Source organism: Schistocerca nitens, chromosome 3 (assembly GCF_023898315.1).
Source record: "Schistocerca nitens isolate TAMUIC-IGC-003100 chromosome 3, iqSchNite1.1, whole genome shotgun sequence".
Classification (NCBI taxonomy): Eukaryota; Metazoa; Arthropoda; class Insecta; order Orthoptera; family Acrididae; genus Schistocerca; species Schistocerca nitens.
The window spans coordinates 278,578,778-278,592,744 of record NC_064616.1 but is presented as its reverse complement, the minus strand read 5'-3'; the positions used below and the strand labels follow the sequence as shown (position 1 = coordinate 278,592,744).

General features: G+C 46.2%; 1 protein-coding gene across 1 annotated transcript in view; it reads right to left on the bottom strand.

Moving 5' to 3' along the window:
- The window catches only part of LOC126249179 (serine protease inhibitor 3/4), a 92,353-nt gene that overhangs the window by 18,092 nt on the left and 60,294 nt on the right, over positions 1-13,967 (bottom strand). The window contains exon 5 of the mRNA XM_049950834.1: positions 8,681-8,889. Coding sequence (XP_049806791.1) covers positions 8,681-8,889 — 209 coding nt within the window. The remainder of the gene's footprint in view (positions 1-8,680; positions 8,890-13,967) is intronic.

Genomic DNA, 13,967 nt, shown 5'->3' with positions numbered 1-13,967 from the left:
TGATCGTTGAGGGGACACTGAATAGTGCACGGTACATCCAAACCGTCATCGAACCCATCGTTCTACCATTCCTAGACCGGCAAGGGAACTTGCTGTTCCAACAGGACAATGCACGTCCGCATGTATCCCGTGCCACCCAACGTGCTCTAGAAGGTGTAAGTCAACTACCCTGGCCAGCAAGATCTCCGGATCTGTCCCCCATTGAGCATGTTTGGGACTGGATGAAGCGTCGTCTCACGCGGTCTGCACGTCCAGCACGAACGCTGGTCCAACTGAGGCGCCAGGTGGAAATGGCATGGCAAGCCGTTCCACAGGACTACATCCAGCATCTCTACGATCGTCTCCATGGGAGAATAGCAGCCTGCATTGCTGCGAAAGGTGGATATACACTGTACTAGTGCCGACATTGTGCATGCTCTGTTGCCTGTGTCTATGTGCCTGTGGTTCTGTCAGTGTGATCATGTGATGTATCTGACCCCAGGAATGTGTCAATAAAGTTTCCCCTTCCTGGGACAATGAATTCACGGTGTTCTTATTTCAATTTCCAGGAGTGTATAAAGGTAAGGAAACATAGAAAATCACTAAACTTGAAAAACAGTATCTATTAAAAATTTAAATCAACGTTTTCTATAAAATAAAATTAGTACGTGTCAAGTCTACTGAAAAATAGCTGCCAACACGTGACACCACTGAAATTCAGTGCCGGCTGAAGTGGCCGTGCGGTTATAGGTTAAAGGCGCTGCAGTCTGGAACCGCAAGACCGCTACGGTCGCAGGTTCGAATCCTGCCTCGGGCATGGATGTTTGTGATGTCCTTAGGTTAGTTAGGTTTAACTAGTTCTAAGTTCTAGGGGACTAATGACCTCAGAAGTTGAGTCCCATAGTGCTCAGAGCCATTTGAACCATTTGAACTGAAATTCAATAAATAACTGCCCCAAAATCCAGATTTAACCTTAAAAGACCCAACACCGCTGAATACGTCCCCTTTTCTAACCTTCAGTTGATTTTCACGTTTTTGCAGTACTTTCCACACTAAATGTTCCATCCACTTTCTCGGTTTTTTCCCTATATGTATTTATTCTTATTGTTTGTGCACTCTGTATATTGTTACAGTCGTCTATTCTATCTTTTACTCTGTTTCTGCGTCACATTCCGTATGCGAGCTCTCTTCTAGCTAATTGTCAGTACTCTTGTCACGTACTAAGATTTTATTGGGATCGTTAATTTGCTTTAAATTATAGGCATTGTGAATGTCTACTGGTTTATTCCCTTTATAGTTATTTAATGTTCAAAATTTGTAATTAGATTAGCATCTCACTGTCCAAGACATTTACTCTTGTGTTCGTACCTCTCTGTTGCTGTGTAGCCTTTTTCACATATTTTTCACGAATGTTTTAACTTAGTTTGACGATGGTCTACATATGATGATAGGCTTGTAAGTTGATAACCGGTTAAAATAACTCAGAACTGGAGAAATAATTCAGAAGTGGTTCTACCTAGAAGGGACAGAAGAATCAGTTTACACAGACTGTTTTACAAGGGCTGATCAACAATGAGTGATTTAAACGCACTTTTTATGAAGTCTCTGCCACCCCTCGACCACATTGTGCAGACTACTTTGTGTCAGATCCTCGAGAATCGCCTCACTTTTCTTTAGCATTACTGAGTCTTCAGATCGAATGTCCCGAAACTTTGCCTTTAGTGATAGGAATAAAAAATCTCACGGTTCTAGACAGGAACTATAAAGCGGATGCAGTACTCAGGTAATAACGTATTGAGCCAGAAGCTAACTACACTACTGGCCATTAAAATTGCTACACCACGAAGATGACGTGCTACAGACGCAAAATTTAACCGACAGGAAGAAGAAGCTGTGATATGCAAATGATTAGCTTTTCAGAGCATTCACACAAGGTTGGCGCCGGTGGCGAGAGTTACAACGTGCTGACATGAGGAAAGTTTCCAACCGATTTCTCATACACAAACAGCAGTTGACCAGCATTGCCTGGTGAAACGTTGTTGTGATGCCTCGTGTCAAGAGAAATGCGTACCATCACGTTTCCGTCTTTGACAAAGGTCGGATTGTAGCCTATCGCGATTGCGGTTTATCGTATCGCGACATTGCTGCTAGCGTTGGTCGAGATCCAATGACTGTTAGCAGAAGATGGAATCGGTGGGTTCAGGAGGATAATACGGAACGCCGCGCTTGATCCCAAAGGCGTCGTATAACTTGCAGTCGAGATGACAGGCATCTTATCCGCATGGCTGTAACGGATCGTGCAGCCACGTCTCGATCCCTGAGTCAACAGATGGGAACGTTTGCAAGACAACAATCATCTGCACGAACAGTTCGACGACGTATACAGCAGCATGGACTATCAGCTCGGAGACGATGGCTGCGGTTACCCTTGACGCTGCATCACAGACAGGAGCGCCTGCGATGGTGTACTCAACGACGAACCCGGGTGCACGAATGGCAAAACGTCATTTTTTCGGATGAATCCAGGTTCTGTTTACAGCATCATGATGGTCACATCCGTCTTTGCCGATATCGCGGTGAACGCACATTGGAAGCGTGTATTCGTCATCGCCGTACTGGCGTATCACCCGGCGTGATGGTATGGAGTGGTATTGGTTACACGTCTCGGTCACCTCTTGTTCGCACTGACGGCACTTTGGACTGTGGACGTTACATTTAAGATTTGTTACGACCTGTGGCTCTACCCTTGATTTGATCCCTGCGAAACCCTACATTTCAGCAGGATAATGCACGACCGTATGTTGCAGGTCCTGTACGGGCCTTTCTGGATACAGAAAATGTTCGACTGCTGCCCTGGCCAACACATTCTCCAGATCTCTCAGCAATTGAAAACGTCTGGTCAATGGTATCCGAGCAACTGGCTCGTCACAATACGCCAGTCACTACTCTTGATGAACTGTGGTATCGTGTTGAAGCTGCATGGGTAGCTGTACCTGTACACGCCATCCAAGCTCTGTTTGACTCAATGCCCAGGCGTATGAAGGCCGTTATTACGGCCAGAGGTGGTTGTTCTGGGTACTGATTTCTCAGGATCTATGCACCCAAATTGTGTGAAAATGTAATCGCATGTCAGTTCTAGTATAATATATTTGTCCAATGAATACCCGTTTATCATCTGTATTTCTTCTTGGTGTAGCAATTTTAATGGCCAGTAGTGTACTTGCGACCGCGCGTTGTCAACATGAAGTCGCCTTCCACTCAGAGAGCCCAGGTCGTTTTCTTGCAATTCCTCAGTCTAGCCAATACTGATACATAGTATGAGAGGGAACTGCATGCTGGTAGATCATTTCTTGACAGTCAAAATATGTGATCATCGTTTTCCGGTTTAATCACCAGAACGTTGAATGTGAGCATGCAGACGCGCACGTGTTGTGTTGTACAGGTGCCGGATGTCAATTTGTGGGATGGGGTTCCACGCCTTGGCCGGTCAATGCTGGTTGTGGATGACGCTGGAGTTCAAATGGCTCTGAGCACTATGGAACTTAATATCTATGGTCATCAGTCCCCTAGAACTTAGAACTACTTAAACCTAACTAACCTAGGGACATCACACAACACCCAGTCATCACGAGGCAGAGAAAATCCCTGACCCCGCCGGGAATCGAACCCGGGAACCCGGGCGTGGGAAGCGAGAACGCTACCGCACGACCACGACCTGCGGACGACGCTGGAGTTATTGTCTGATTATGTCTCATATGTGCTCGATTGGAGACTGATCGGGTGATCGAGCAAGCTAAGGCAACATGTCGACACACTGTACGTAATGTTGGCTCACAACAGCGGTATGTGTATGCTGTTGGATAACACCTTCTGGAATTCCGTTCGTCGCGGGGTAGCCGAGCGATCTTAGGGAGTATTGTCACGGTCCGTGCGGCTTCCCCCGTCGGAGGTTCGAGTCCTCCCTCGGGCGTGTGTGTGTGTGTGTGTGTGTGTGTGTGTGTGTGTGTGTGTGTGTGTGTGTGTGTGTGTGTCGTCCTGAGCGTAAGTTAGTTTAAGTTAGAGTAAGTAGTGTGTCAGCTTACGGACCGATGACCTCAGCAGTTTGGTCCCATAAGACTTACCACGAATTTCAAAAATGCCGTTCGTGAACGGCGGCACAACAGATCGAATCACCAGAAGGACGAACAAATTTGCATTCGGAGTGCATGGGATAACAACGATAGCGTTCCTGCTGCCATACGAAATCGCACTCCACACCCTAAATTTACGTTCAGGTCCACAGTGTCAGGCATGCATTCACGATGGTTGCAGGATCTCAACTGGCCACCTTCTAACCAACAAACGGCCGTCACTGACACCAAGGCGAATCAGCTGTCATCAGAAAACGCAAAATACCTCCACCCTACCATCCAATTAGCTCCCGCTTGGTATCACGTAAGTCGCAAATGGCAGGGTTTGGAGTTAGTGAAATGCACGTTACGAGGCGTTTGACTGAGCTGTCCTTGTTTGTTTTGTTTAGGGCGCATAAACAACTAGGGTCATACGCGCCTACATCAGGACCATAGAACACTAAGACTAAGAGGAGTTAAAAACGATTAGACGTTAATCCCAATCGACGGAAGAGAAGACAGCTAAAAACAGGGACGCGGAGCCGGCCGGAGTGGCCGTGCGGTTCTAGGCGCTACAGTCTGGAACCGAGCGACCGCTACGGTTGCAGGTTCGAATGCTGCCTCGAGCATGGATGTGTGTGATGTCCTTAGGTTAGTTAGGTTTAATTAGTTCTAAGTTATAGGCGACTGATGACCTCAGAAGTTAAGTCGCGTAGTGCTCAGAGCCATTTGAACCAGGGACGGGGAAAAAGGTCTATTAAATACGCCATAGAGAAACGGAGGTTATGAACTAAAAATTAAATGGCGTTCGCCATATTGCTACGACGGATAAAAAGTAAAACGCAGTCGACAGTCCGCGCGTTGCGCAACCTAGCTAAAATGATCAAGGCGAGAGGGCCGAGAAGAGGTCGCCCAAGCTGATGGGAGAGGCTTAATAACCCGGAGCTTGTTTCCTGAAGGGAGGACCTGTGGTGATCCCAAAGTGACACCACTTACCGACAGACGGCAACACAGAGATCATGGGAGGGAATGTAACCACTAGCGGGCTGAGGTACGAGGATTATGAATGTCATACTGTATGAGCAGCATAAATCCCCCATGAACTGGAATCCGTCCTCAGGGGAAGGCCAAAACGGACTGGGAAGAAATGCGAGAGCTCCCTGAAGGGAGGCAGCAAATGGACGCTGCGATTTTAAGAGCAGCCGTAAATCGTCTTTGTTGGATCGAAGACCGCGAACGTTCCATTGGAGGAGAGTCATGACGAGGAAAAAATGAAGGGGTGTAACCTAGGCTGCTGCCGAGTGCCACCCTTCGAACACTCGCTGATACAGAGCACAGAGGAAGGAGGATCCTGCTCCATTATGTCTACAGAAGCGTCGACATTCTCCTTCTGTCGGCCAGCGGAGTCGAGGGCAGAGAAACTGGTAGTGGTGGGCACCAGCGACACGGAGGTTGGCCAGGCGATGGTATCACTTGGCGACACCATCGAAGAGAATCTTCGACTCTGCGAAGGAGAAGGCCGTATGTCTTTGACTTCTTCGAGCCATTCTGGTTTGCGGAGGAAGACTCAGACGTTGGTTCGTTGGTTAGTTGGTTAGTTGGCTGGCTGGCTGGCTAGCTTGAGGGACGTAGAAAGTCTTCACCGGACTTTTTGTCCCTAGAGGATAAAGTTTTGTGGCGCGTTACACAGTTGGAGGAGGAGACGGGGACGCTACCGTGACGTTGGGCGGTTTCACAACCGCGGTGTTAAATTTGAGGTCGCATGTCTGCGTTGTCATATCCTTAATGGAGCGAAATGTAACAACAACAGTACTGTAGGTGCCAGATGGTAGAATGCAAGGTTTCCTACCAGCAAACAACTTGCGAGCGACCTGATAAGGCACTTTTCCCTTCATCCGGATATCCTGGACAGCCCACTCATCCAGATACATTGGACAGTTGCGGGAGAAGGCGGCAGTGTCGCCTTTGTAGTTGGTGCAGCGGGGAGGAGGAGGTGGACGAGCGCCCTCATGCATCCCTACTACAGCTTACACATTTGGCCTGGGTGTCGATAGGACTCTCGACTGTGGTTGTAACGATGACACTGGTGGCAATGCATCGGATTCAGTATTAACGGACGGACTGCGATAACTTCATAACCTGCTTTGATCTTTGATGGAAGAACCACTCTGTCAAAAGAGAGAGAGAGAGCATGTGGGCACTAAGGAGACACCCAATGTACTGCAATGACACCCTCATCAAAGAGGTGCGTTTGGATTTTTACCTCGGTCAAACCATCGAGCAGCCTAGTGTAGATAACACTACATGAAGAATTCAGCCTTTGATGGGCCTCGACACGAACAGGATAGGCATGGAGGAGCGAAGCTGCATGCAGTTGTGCTTTAGAATCAGAAGTAGTTTCCAAAAGCAAAGTGCTACGGCGTAAACTAGAGCAGGATTTCACAGGACCAGCAATTGCGTTTTCTGAATAATAAACGGATTTACCGTGACAAAGGGCTGACTCTCATCAGTATGTGAAACCACGAGGAACCGTGGTGCAGCTGGGAGGGTCTTTGAATCATTAGCCTCACTCCATTTACGTTTCTTAGCCGTTAACTGTGTAGATGATTGCCTCATTGTGAGAAAATCCTCGTGATTTCCAGCGACTCTGATAGAGCTCCTTCCAACTGGGGGCCCCTTCAGAAAGGGGTGCAGGAGCCTTAGGTGATTGTTCACACCTCAGGTCACACCTCCAGAATGCCTGACAGAGGGGCCAATCGGCAATTTGGAAAGGTAGCAGCTCAGGCTGTCACGCCTCCCTGGGTCTGACCTATACCAGAGGGTGCACGCGAACTCTACCTATCGACCCAGGACTGGGAATTACGCGTTACCCAGTCACCTTTTACTCGTCAGACGCGTGGGCTGGCCTTCAGGAGGGCACAGTGAAAACGAAGAAAAAGAGGAACCTCAAACGGAGGAAGGACAGGAGAAGGTAGAGGTGAAAGAAGAAAAAAATAAAAATAACAGTGGAGAGTATTCTGATACTGACTACCGAAAATGCGGAATTCGTTTCCAGAAACAACTAAGGCATGTTCCCCAAGGCAGGGGGAAACGAACAGCAAGAGGACAGATATGTAGCATGGAAGGGGAAAGATGCTACAAAGGCTGAGGCGCCGTGGTAGCAAAGCGCGAACCCGCCAAAGAGCGGTGAGCCCCTGGTGAGAGGGGACGGGGGGGGGGGGGCTTATGAAAATTGCTGCTGCAGATGCAGTAAAATGCGCGAGACCCCTACGTCGAACACTACGGTCTTTCCTCTCGGTAGTGCCACGTGGTTGCCCGGAGTCCGGTCTTCTTGCGACCGTACATTCTCGTGACCGCCGCTGTCAGCAATCTTGTGCAGTGGCTGCATTCTTGCGAAGTCTCTCTACAATAATGCAGAGGGAACATCCTGCTTGTAGTCGCCCTATTCCACGACCTGGTTCAAACTCAGTGCGGTATTGATAATTGCGTCTTTGTCGATTTTTCTTGACTAATGTCAACTCACCATGTCCAATTTCAAATTAAATTAACACCCACGACCGTTACAGATGTAAGTAGGCTGTTTAGGTTTTTATGTTAGTAACGCCACATAGTGCTCTATATGAAAATCACTGACTGTTCTGTGTGAAATCTGTGGCTGATTTGCATTGTTGGAATATTTGCTATTGTGGTGTTGGGCAGTTGCATTGAACGGCGCTTAGCGTTGCGCAGTTGGAGGTGAGCCGCCAGCAGTGGTGGATGTGGGGAGAGAGAGAAGGCAGAATTTTGAGAGCGGACTATCTGGACGTGTGTCCATCAGAAAGAGTACATTTGTAATACTGGTTATCATGAACTGATATATATATATATATATATATATATATATATATATATATGATGACTTTTGAACAGATGACTTTTGAACATTGAGGTAAATACATTGTTTGTTCTCTATCAAAATCTTGCATTTGCTAACTATGCCTATCAGTAGTTAGAATCCTTTATTTAGCCGGTAGTATTGGCGCACGCTATACTGCAGTAGTTTGAGTAACGAAGATTTTTGGGAGGAAAGTGATTCATGAAAGTTATAGGTTATTGTTAGTCAGGGCCATTCTTTTGTAGGGATTATTGAAAGTCAGATTGCGTTGCGCTAAAAAAAATATTGTGTGTCAGTTTATTGATGATCAGAATAAGTAAAGAGAGAAATGTCTGAGCACGTTCAGTTTTGTTCAGCTGTTTGAAAATCAAATAACGTAAGGGGGGGGAGGGGTTAACCAGTACAGTAATTGATAAATTTTTCCAAGGGGACGTTTCACAGAGGAAATTTAAAGCAAATCTGATTTGATCCTCATAGTAACGCTAGTAGATCCACTCTTCCGCGGCTGGAGCGAAATTTTAATACACACCTTTCAGATTTAGAGACAAGCCTTTCAACTTTCGTTTGTGTCGTACCGCTCCTCCTTGGTGCTGTGATTTTCTTTTTCGGTCAGTGAATAAGATTAAACAGTGAGGTTGTGAATGTAAGAGCAGGTGTTGAGATACATCAGTCTGCTGACACCTCTAACGAGTGCATTTTCCGTGCAGACGTACAATACCTCATATGGAAACTCCACCGCAACGGCGTCGAGGTCCGTCAGGTTGCCTCCCCGGATGGAGCCGGCAGCGCTGACCATAGACACAGACACCTCAGCAGAGCCTGTCTTGTGGAACGGCTGCGGCTCGGCTACTCGGCTGAAGGGCACAGCCCAGCGGCCCGAGACGTACAGTCCGTTGAATAGCAGCATCTGCGACGGCGACGTTGTGTCTGCAACACATCAACCTGTCGTTGCAAAGCCAGCACACAAATATTTCCCCATAGACCGCTCCTGGTTACTTAGAAATTGTACCAGACGATCGCTTATTAACCGAAGTATGTTCGTCAGTGGTATCAAGTTGAAGTTGTGACTTTAGAATTTCTTCGTTGGGAGTACGTAGCACATCTTTGATGGAGAATCATCGAAAGATGAATAAGTAAGTAACTTCAGTCATGCGCCAGGGAAGTACACTACTAGCCATTAAAATTGCTTCACCAAGAAGAAATACAGATGATAAACGGGTATTCATTGGACAAATATATTATACTAGAACTGACATGTGATTCCATTTTCACGCAATTTGGGTGCATAGAACCTGAGAAATCAATACCCAGAACAACCACCTCTGGCCGTTATAACGGCCTTGATACGCCTGAGCATTGAGTCAAACAGAGCGTGGATGGCGTGAGCAGGTACAGCTGCCCATGCAGCTTCAAAACGATACCACAGTTCATCAAGAGTAGTGGATGGCGTATTGTGACGAGCCAGTTTCTCGGCCACCATTGACCAGACGTTTTCAATTGGTGAAAGATCTGGAGAATGTGCTGGCCAGGGCAGCAGTTGAACATTTTCTGTACCCAGAAAGGCCCGTACAGGACCTGCAACGTGCGGTCGTGCATTATCCTGCTGAAATGTAGGGTTTTGCAGGGATCAAATCAAGTGTAGAGCCACAGGTCGTAACAAATCTGAAATGTAACGTCCACAGTCCAAAGTGCCGTCAGTGCGAACAAGAGGTGACCGAGACGTGTAACCAATACCACTCCATACCATCACGCCGGGTGATTCGCCAGTACGGCGATGACGAATACACGCTTCCAATGTGCGTTCACCGCGATGTCGCCAAACACGGATGCGACCATCATGATGCTGTAAACAGAACCTGGATTCATCCGAAAAAATGACGATTTTCCATTCGTGCGCCCAGATTCGTCGTTGAGTACACCATCGCAGGCGCTCCTGTCTGTGATGCAGCGTCAAGGGTAACCGCAGCCACGGTCTCCGAGCTGATAGTCCACGCTGCTGCAAACGTCGTCGCACTGTTCGTGCACATGGTTGTTGTCTTGCAAACGTCCCCATCTGTTGACTCAGGGATCGAGACGTGGCTGCACGATCCGTTACAGCCATGCGGATAAGATGCCTATCATCTCGACTGCTAGTGATACGAGGCCGTTGGGATCCAGCACGGCGTTCCGTATGACCCTCTTGAACCCACCGATTCCATATTCTTCTAACAGTCATTGGATCTCGACCAACGCGAGCAGCAATGTCGCGATACGATAAACCGCAATCGAGATAGGCTACAATCCGACCTTTATCAAAGTCTGAAACGTGATGGTACGCATTTCTCCTGCTTACACGAGGCATCACAACAATGTTTCACCAGGCAACGCCGGTCAACTTCTGTTTGTGTATGAGAAATCGTTTGGAAACTTTCCTCATGTCAGCGCGCTGTAGGTGTCGCCACCGGCGCCAACGTTGTGTGAATGCTCTGAAAAGCTAATCATTCGCATATCAGAGCACCTTCTTCCAGTCGGTTAAATTTCGCGTCTGTCGCATGTCATCTTCGTGGTGTAGCAACTTTAATGGCCAGTTGTGTATTTTGGGATGCTTGCTGTTAATATCGTATATTATTGACCTAGCAAACAATAATCACCTCATATCTTTTACAAATTATACAACTCTTTATAAGATGTCATAGCTATACTGAGATTGGCGATTTGCTTTAAATGTATAGAAATGTGAATTTCTGCACTACACAAAACGGAAAAGCTACAGTACCATTTGTCAGTCTTACAGATACGTTGGTGTAATGGGTCCCAGCCCCGGTCAGGCACACAATTTTAAACTGCCAGCAAGTCTCTTCTTGGTATAAATTTGAGGAGATATGAACTGGGTTGATCGGATACACTCAACAGTTTGAAATCATGCGGCAGAAATTATTTCATTCGTATGATACTGGAAAAATATTGCTAGTTAAACAAGGACATTGCCATCAAAGTATTACTGCTGCTCCTCTTAGAATATTGTTCGAGTGCATGAGAGTCGTACCAATAGATAACCGCGGATACTGAACGTGCACAAGGAATAACTGCTCGAATAGTCAAGTTTAACTCACGGAAGAGCGCCACGGAAATGATGAAAAGAATGAACTGGGAGATGTTTTAAGCTAGATGTAAACTATTCCATGAAACACAAATTACCTTATAGGTCGGGCAACCATAGCTGAAGAACTTTTACATAATTAAGAACTTTAGGGAAAAACACAATGAACAGCTATTGCGGATTTGAACTTTCACCAAGTTCAAAAAATGGATCTGAGCACTATGGGACTTAACATCTGAGGTCATCAGATACGCTATCTGCGAGACGATACTGCTCAGGGAGCATTAGACGCAGCATTACACTCTTTGTTAGGGAGATATTTTCTCTGAGAACTGACTGACAGCTGTTATACTTTTGTGTGTTTGTGGTTTAAGGCTAAGTTCCCGAACACCTACCACTGCCACACCACCTGTGTAATAAATCTGCCTGCCGCTGTGGCCGAGCGGTTCTAGGCGCTTCAGTCTGGAACCGCACGACCGCTACGGTCGCACGTTCGAATCGTGCTTCGGGCATAAATGTGTGTGATGTCCTTAGGTTAGTTAGGTTTAAGTAGTTCTAAGTTCTAGGGGACTGATGACCTCCGATGTTAAGTCCCGTAGTGCTCAAAGCCACTTGAGTCATTTTATTTTAGTGTTTGTATGTTTAATGCATCATAAGCCACAGATCGGATTACGAAACTTTTGACCGAAGTTGTTAAATCTGTGAATGTCAGTGAAAGTAATCCCAAAAGAAAAAAAAAAATAGTTTTGCTTGAAGTGAACATTGAAACTTTAATTGAATATACTCCACGAAATATTTGCCATTAGTACTTTCACGTAAATGTGGATACTATGCTCGCTACAAGAAGGACTGTATAATTCAGAAGTTTTCTGGCGTAGTTTCCTCTCACCGTTCTGATTTTCATCTCGTTGACAGCCTTTGTGGGAAGCAACACGTGGAAGCTCGATGCTTCCTAAGGTCAAGCACAAAGGCATCTCTCGACGTCGTTCTTGCCGAGAAGCAGCCGTCTGCGCCTGTATTCAACTTCATCCAATCAATGCCACCGCGCACGTGCCGACGGAATCTTACAAGAACTACGGTCCAAGAATCCTTACGTGTGGCTGTCGCAAAAGAGCTTTATTCGCATGAAAATCGGAATAAATAAGAAAGAAAAATAGTGCTCCACGTGTTCGTGTAGTTGGAGGTAGACGGCAGGTCTGTTTATCAGCTCTGTAAAATGTCACGGAAGACTTAAGAAATCTCCCGCCTCGCTAAACGACAGCTATTGTAACCATATTTTTCAACAAATAACGGATCTTCTGAATGCTATTGCATTAGAATTACGAATGGAAATTAAAATAAAAAATCCATGCGTAAAAAGTTCAAGTTGCGCGATTGCTTACAAATAAGACTGAAGCAAACTGGTAGGTTTAGTCTTCTAAGAGATACTAAACATGTTGGGCACCATATGGTACAGCTGACCAAGCTACTACGTGTCTTCAGACATGTGACTTGCGTGAGAGACAAAACGCAGCCCACAAGCCTAGATGTAGACTGCACTAGTAACATTAGGTGGCTAGCAAGCCACAGTGACTACGGTCGCAGGTTCGAATCCTGCCTCGTGCGTGGATGTGTGTGATGTCCTTAGGTTAGTTAGGTTTAAGTAGTTCTAAGTTCTAGGTGACTGATGAGCTCAGAAGTTAAGTCCCATAGTGCTCAGAGCCATTTGAACCAAGCCACAGTGATAAGTGTTCTTTACCTCAATAAGTTTCAACTCTAAACATGAAGGAATGTTCATCACATTCAGATCGTTCGCTGCGAGGTTGCTTTCTACAGAAAAACATCACTTAACAAGTAAACCTGGTATGAATTTTACAAAATTGGTGTAGTTAAAAGCAACATAACGCTTGTAAATTGTGGAAAATTCGCGTAAATTTATTTTCAGAATTAATGACGAGTAAACTTTGCCTCCTGAGCCTACTGGCAACGTTTTGAAGCCATACGTATTAGCAACGATAAAGCAAATGCATGGAATGGGAAAGAAATTTAAAACTGAGCTGATGACGGGATTTTGCAGTACGTGTAGCGCCTCCACAACGGAGATCAGATCTAAGACATCCGTGCTACCAACTACTTCGGTAAGTGTTTCGAATCCTTGTCACCTGAGGCCGAAGAAATATTAAGGCATTCAAAAAACTATTACTACAGTTGCAATTAAGTGGTCTAATATACATCTACATACAGGGTGTTTCAAAAATGACCGGTATATTTGAAACGGCAATAAAAACTAAACGAGCAGCGATAGAAATACACCGTTTGTTGCAATATGCTTGGGACAACAGTACATTTTCAGGCGGACAAACTTTCGAAATTACAGTAGTTACAATTTTCAACAACAGATGGCGCTGCAAGTGATGTGAAAGATATAGAAGACAACGCAGTCTGTGGGTGCGCCATTCTGTACGTCGTCTTTCTGCTGTAAGCGTGTGCTGTTCACAACGTGCAAGTGTGCTGTGGACAACATGGTTTATTCCTTAGAACAGAGGATTTTTCTGGTGTTGGAATTCCACCGCCTAGAACACAGTGTTGTTGCAACAAGACGAAGTTTTCAACGGAGGTTTAATGTAACCAAAGGACCGAAAAGCGATACAATAAAGGATCTGTTTGAAAAATTTCAACGGACTGGGAACGTGACGGATGAACGTGCTGGAAAGGTAGGGCGACCGCGTACGGCAACCACAGAGGGCAACGCGCAGCTAGTGCAGCAGGTGATCCAACAGCGGCCTCGGGTTTCCGTTCGCCGTGTTGCAGCTGCGGTCCAAATGACGCCAACGTCCACGTATCGTCTCATGCGCCACAGTTTACACCTCTATCCATACAAAATTCAAACGCGGCAACCCCTCAGCGCCGCTACCATTGCTGCACGAGACACATTCGCTAAAGATAT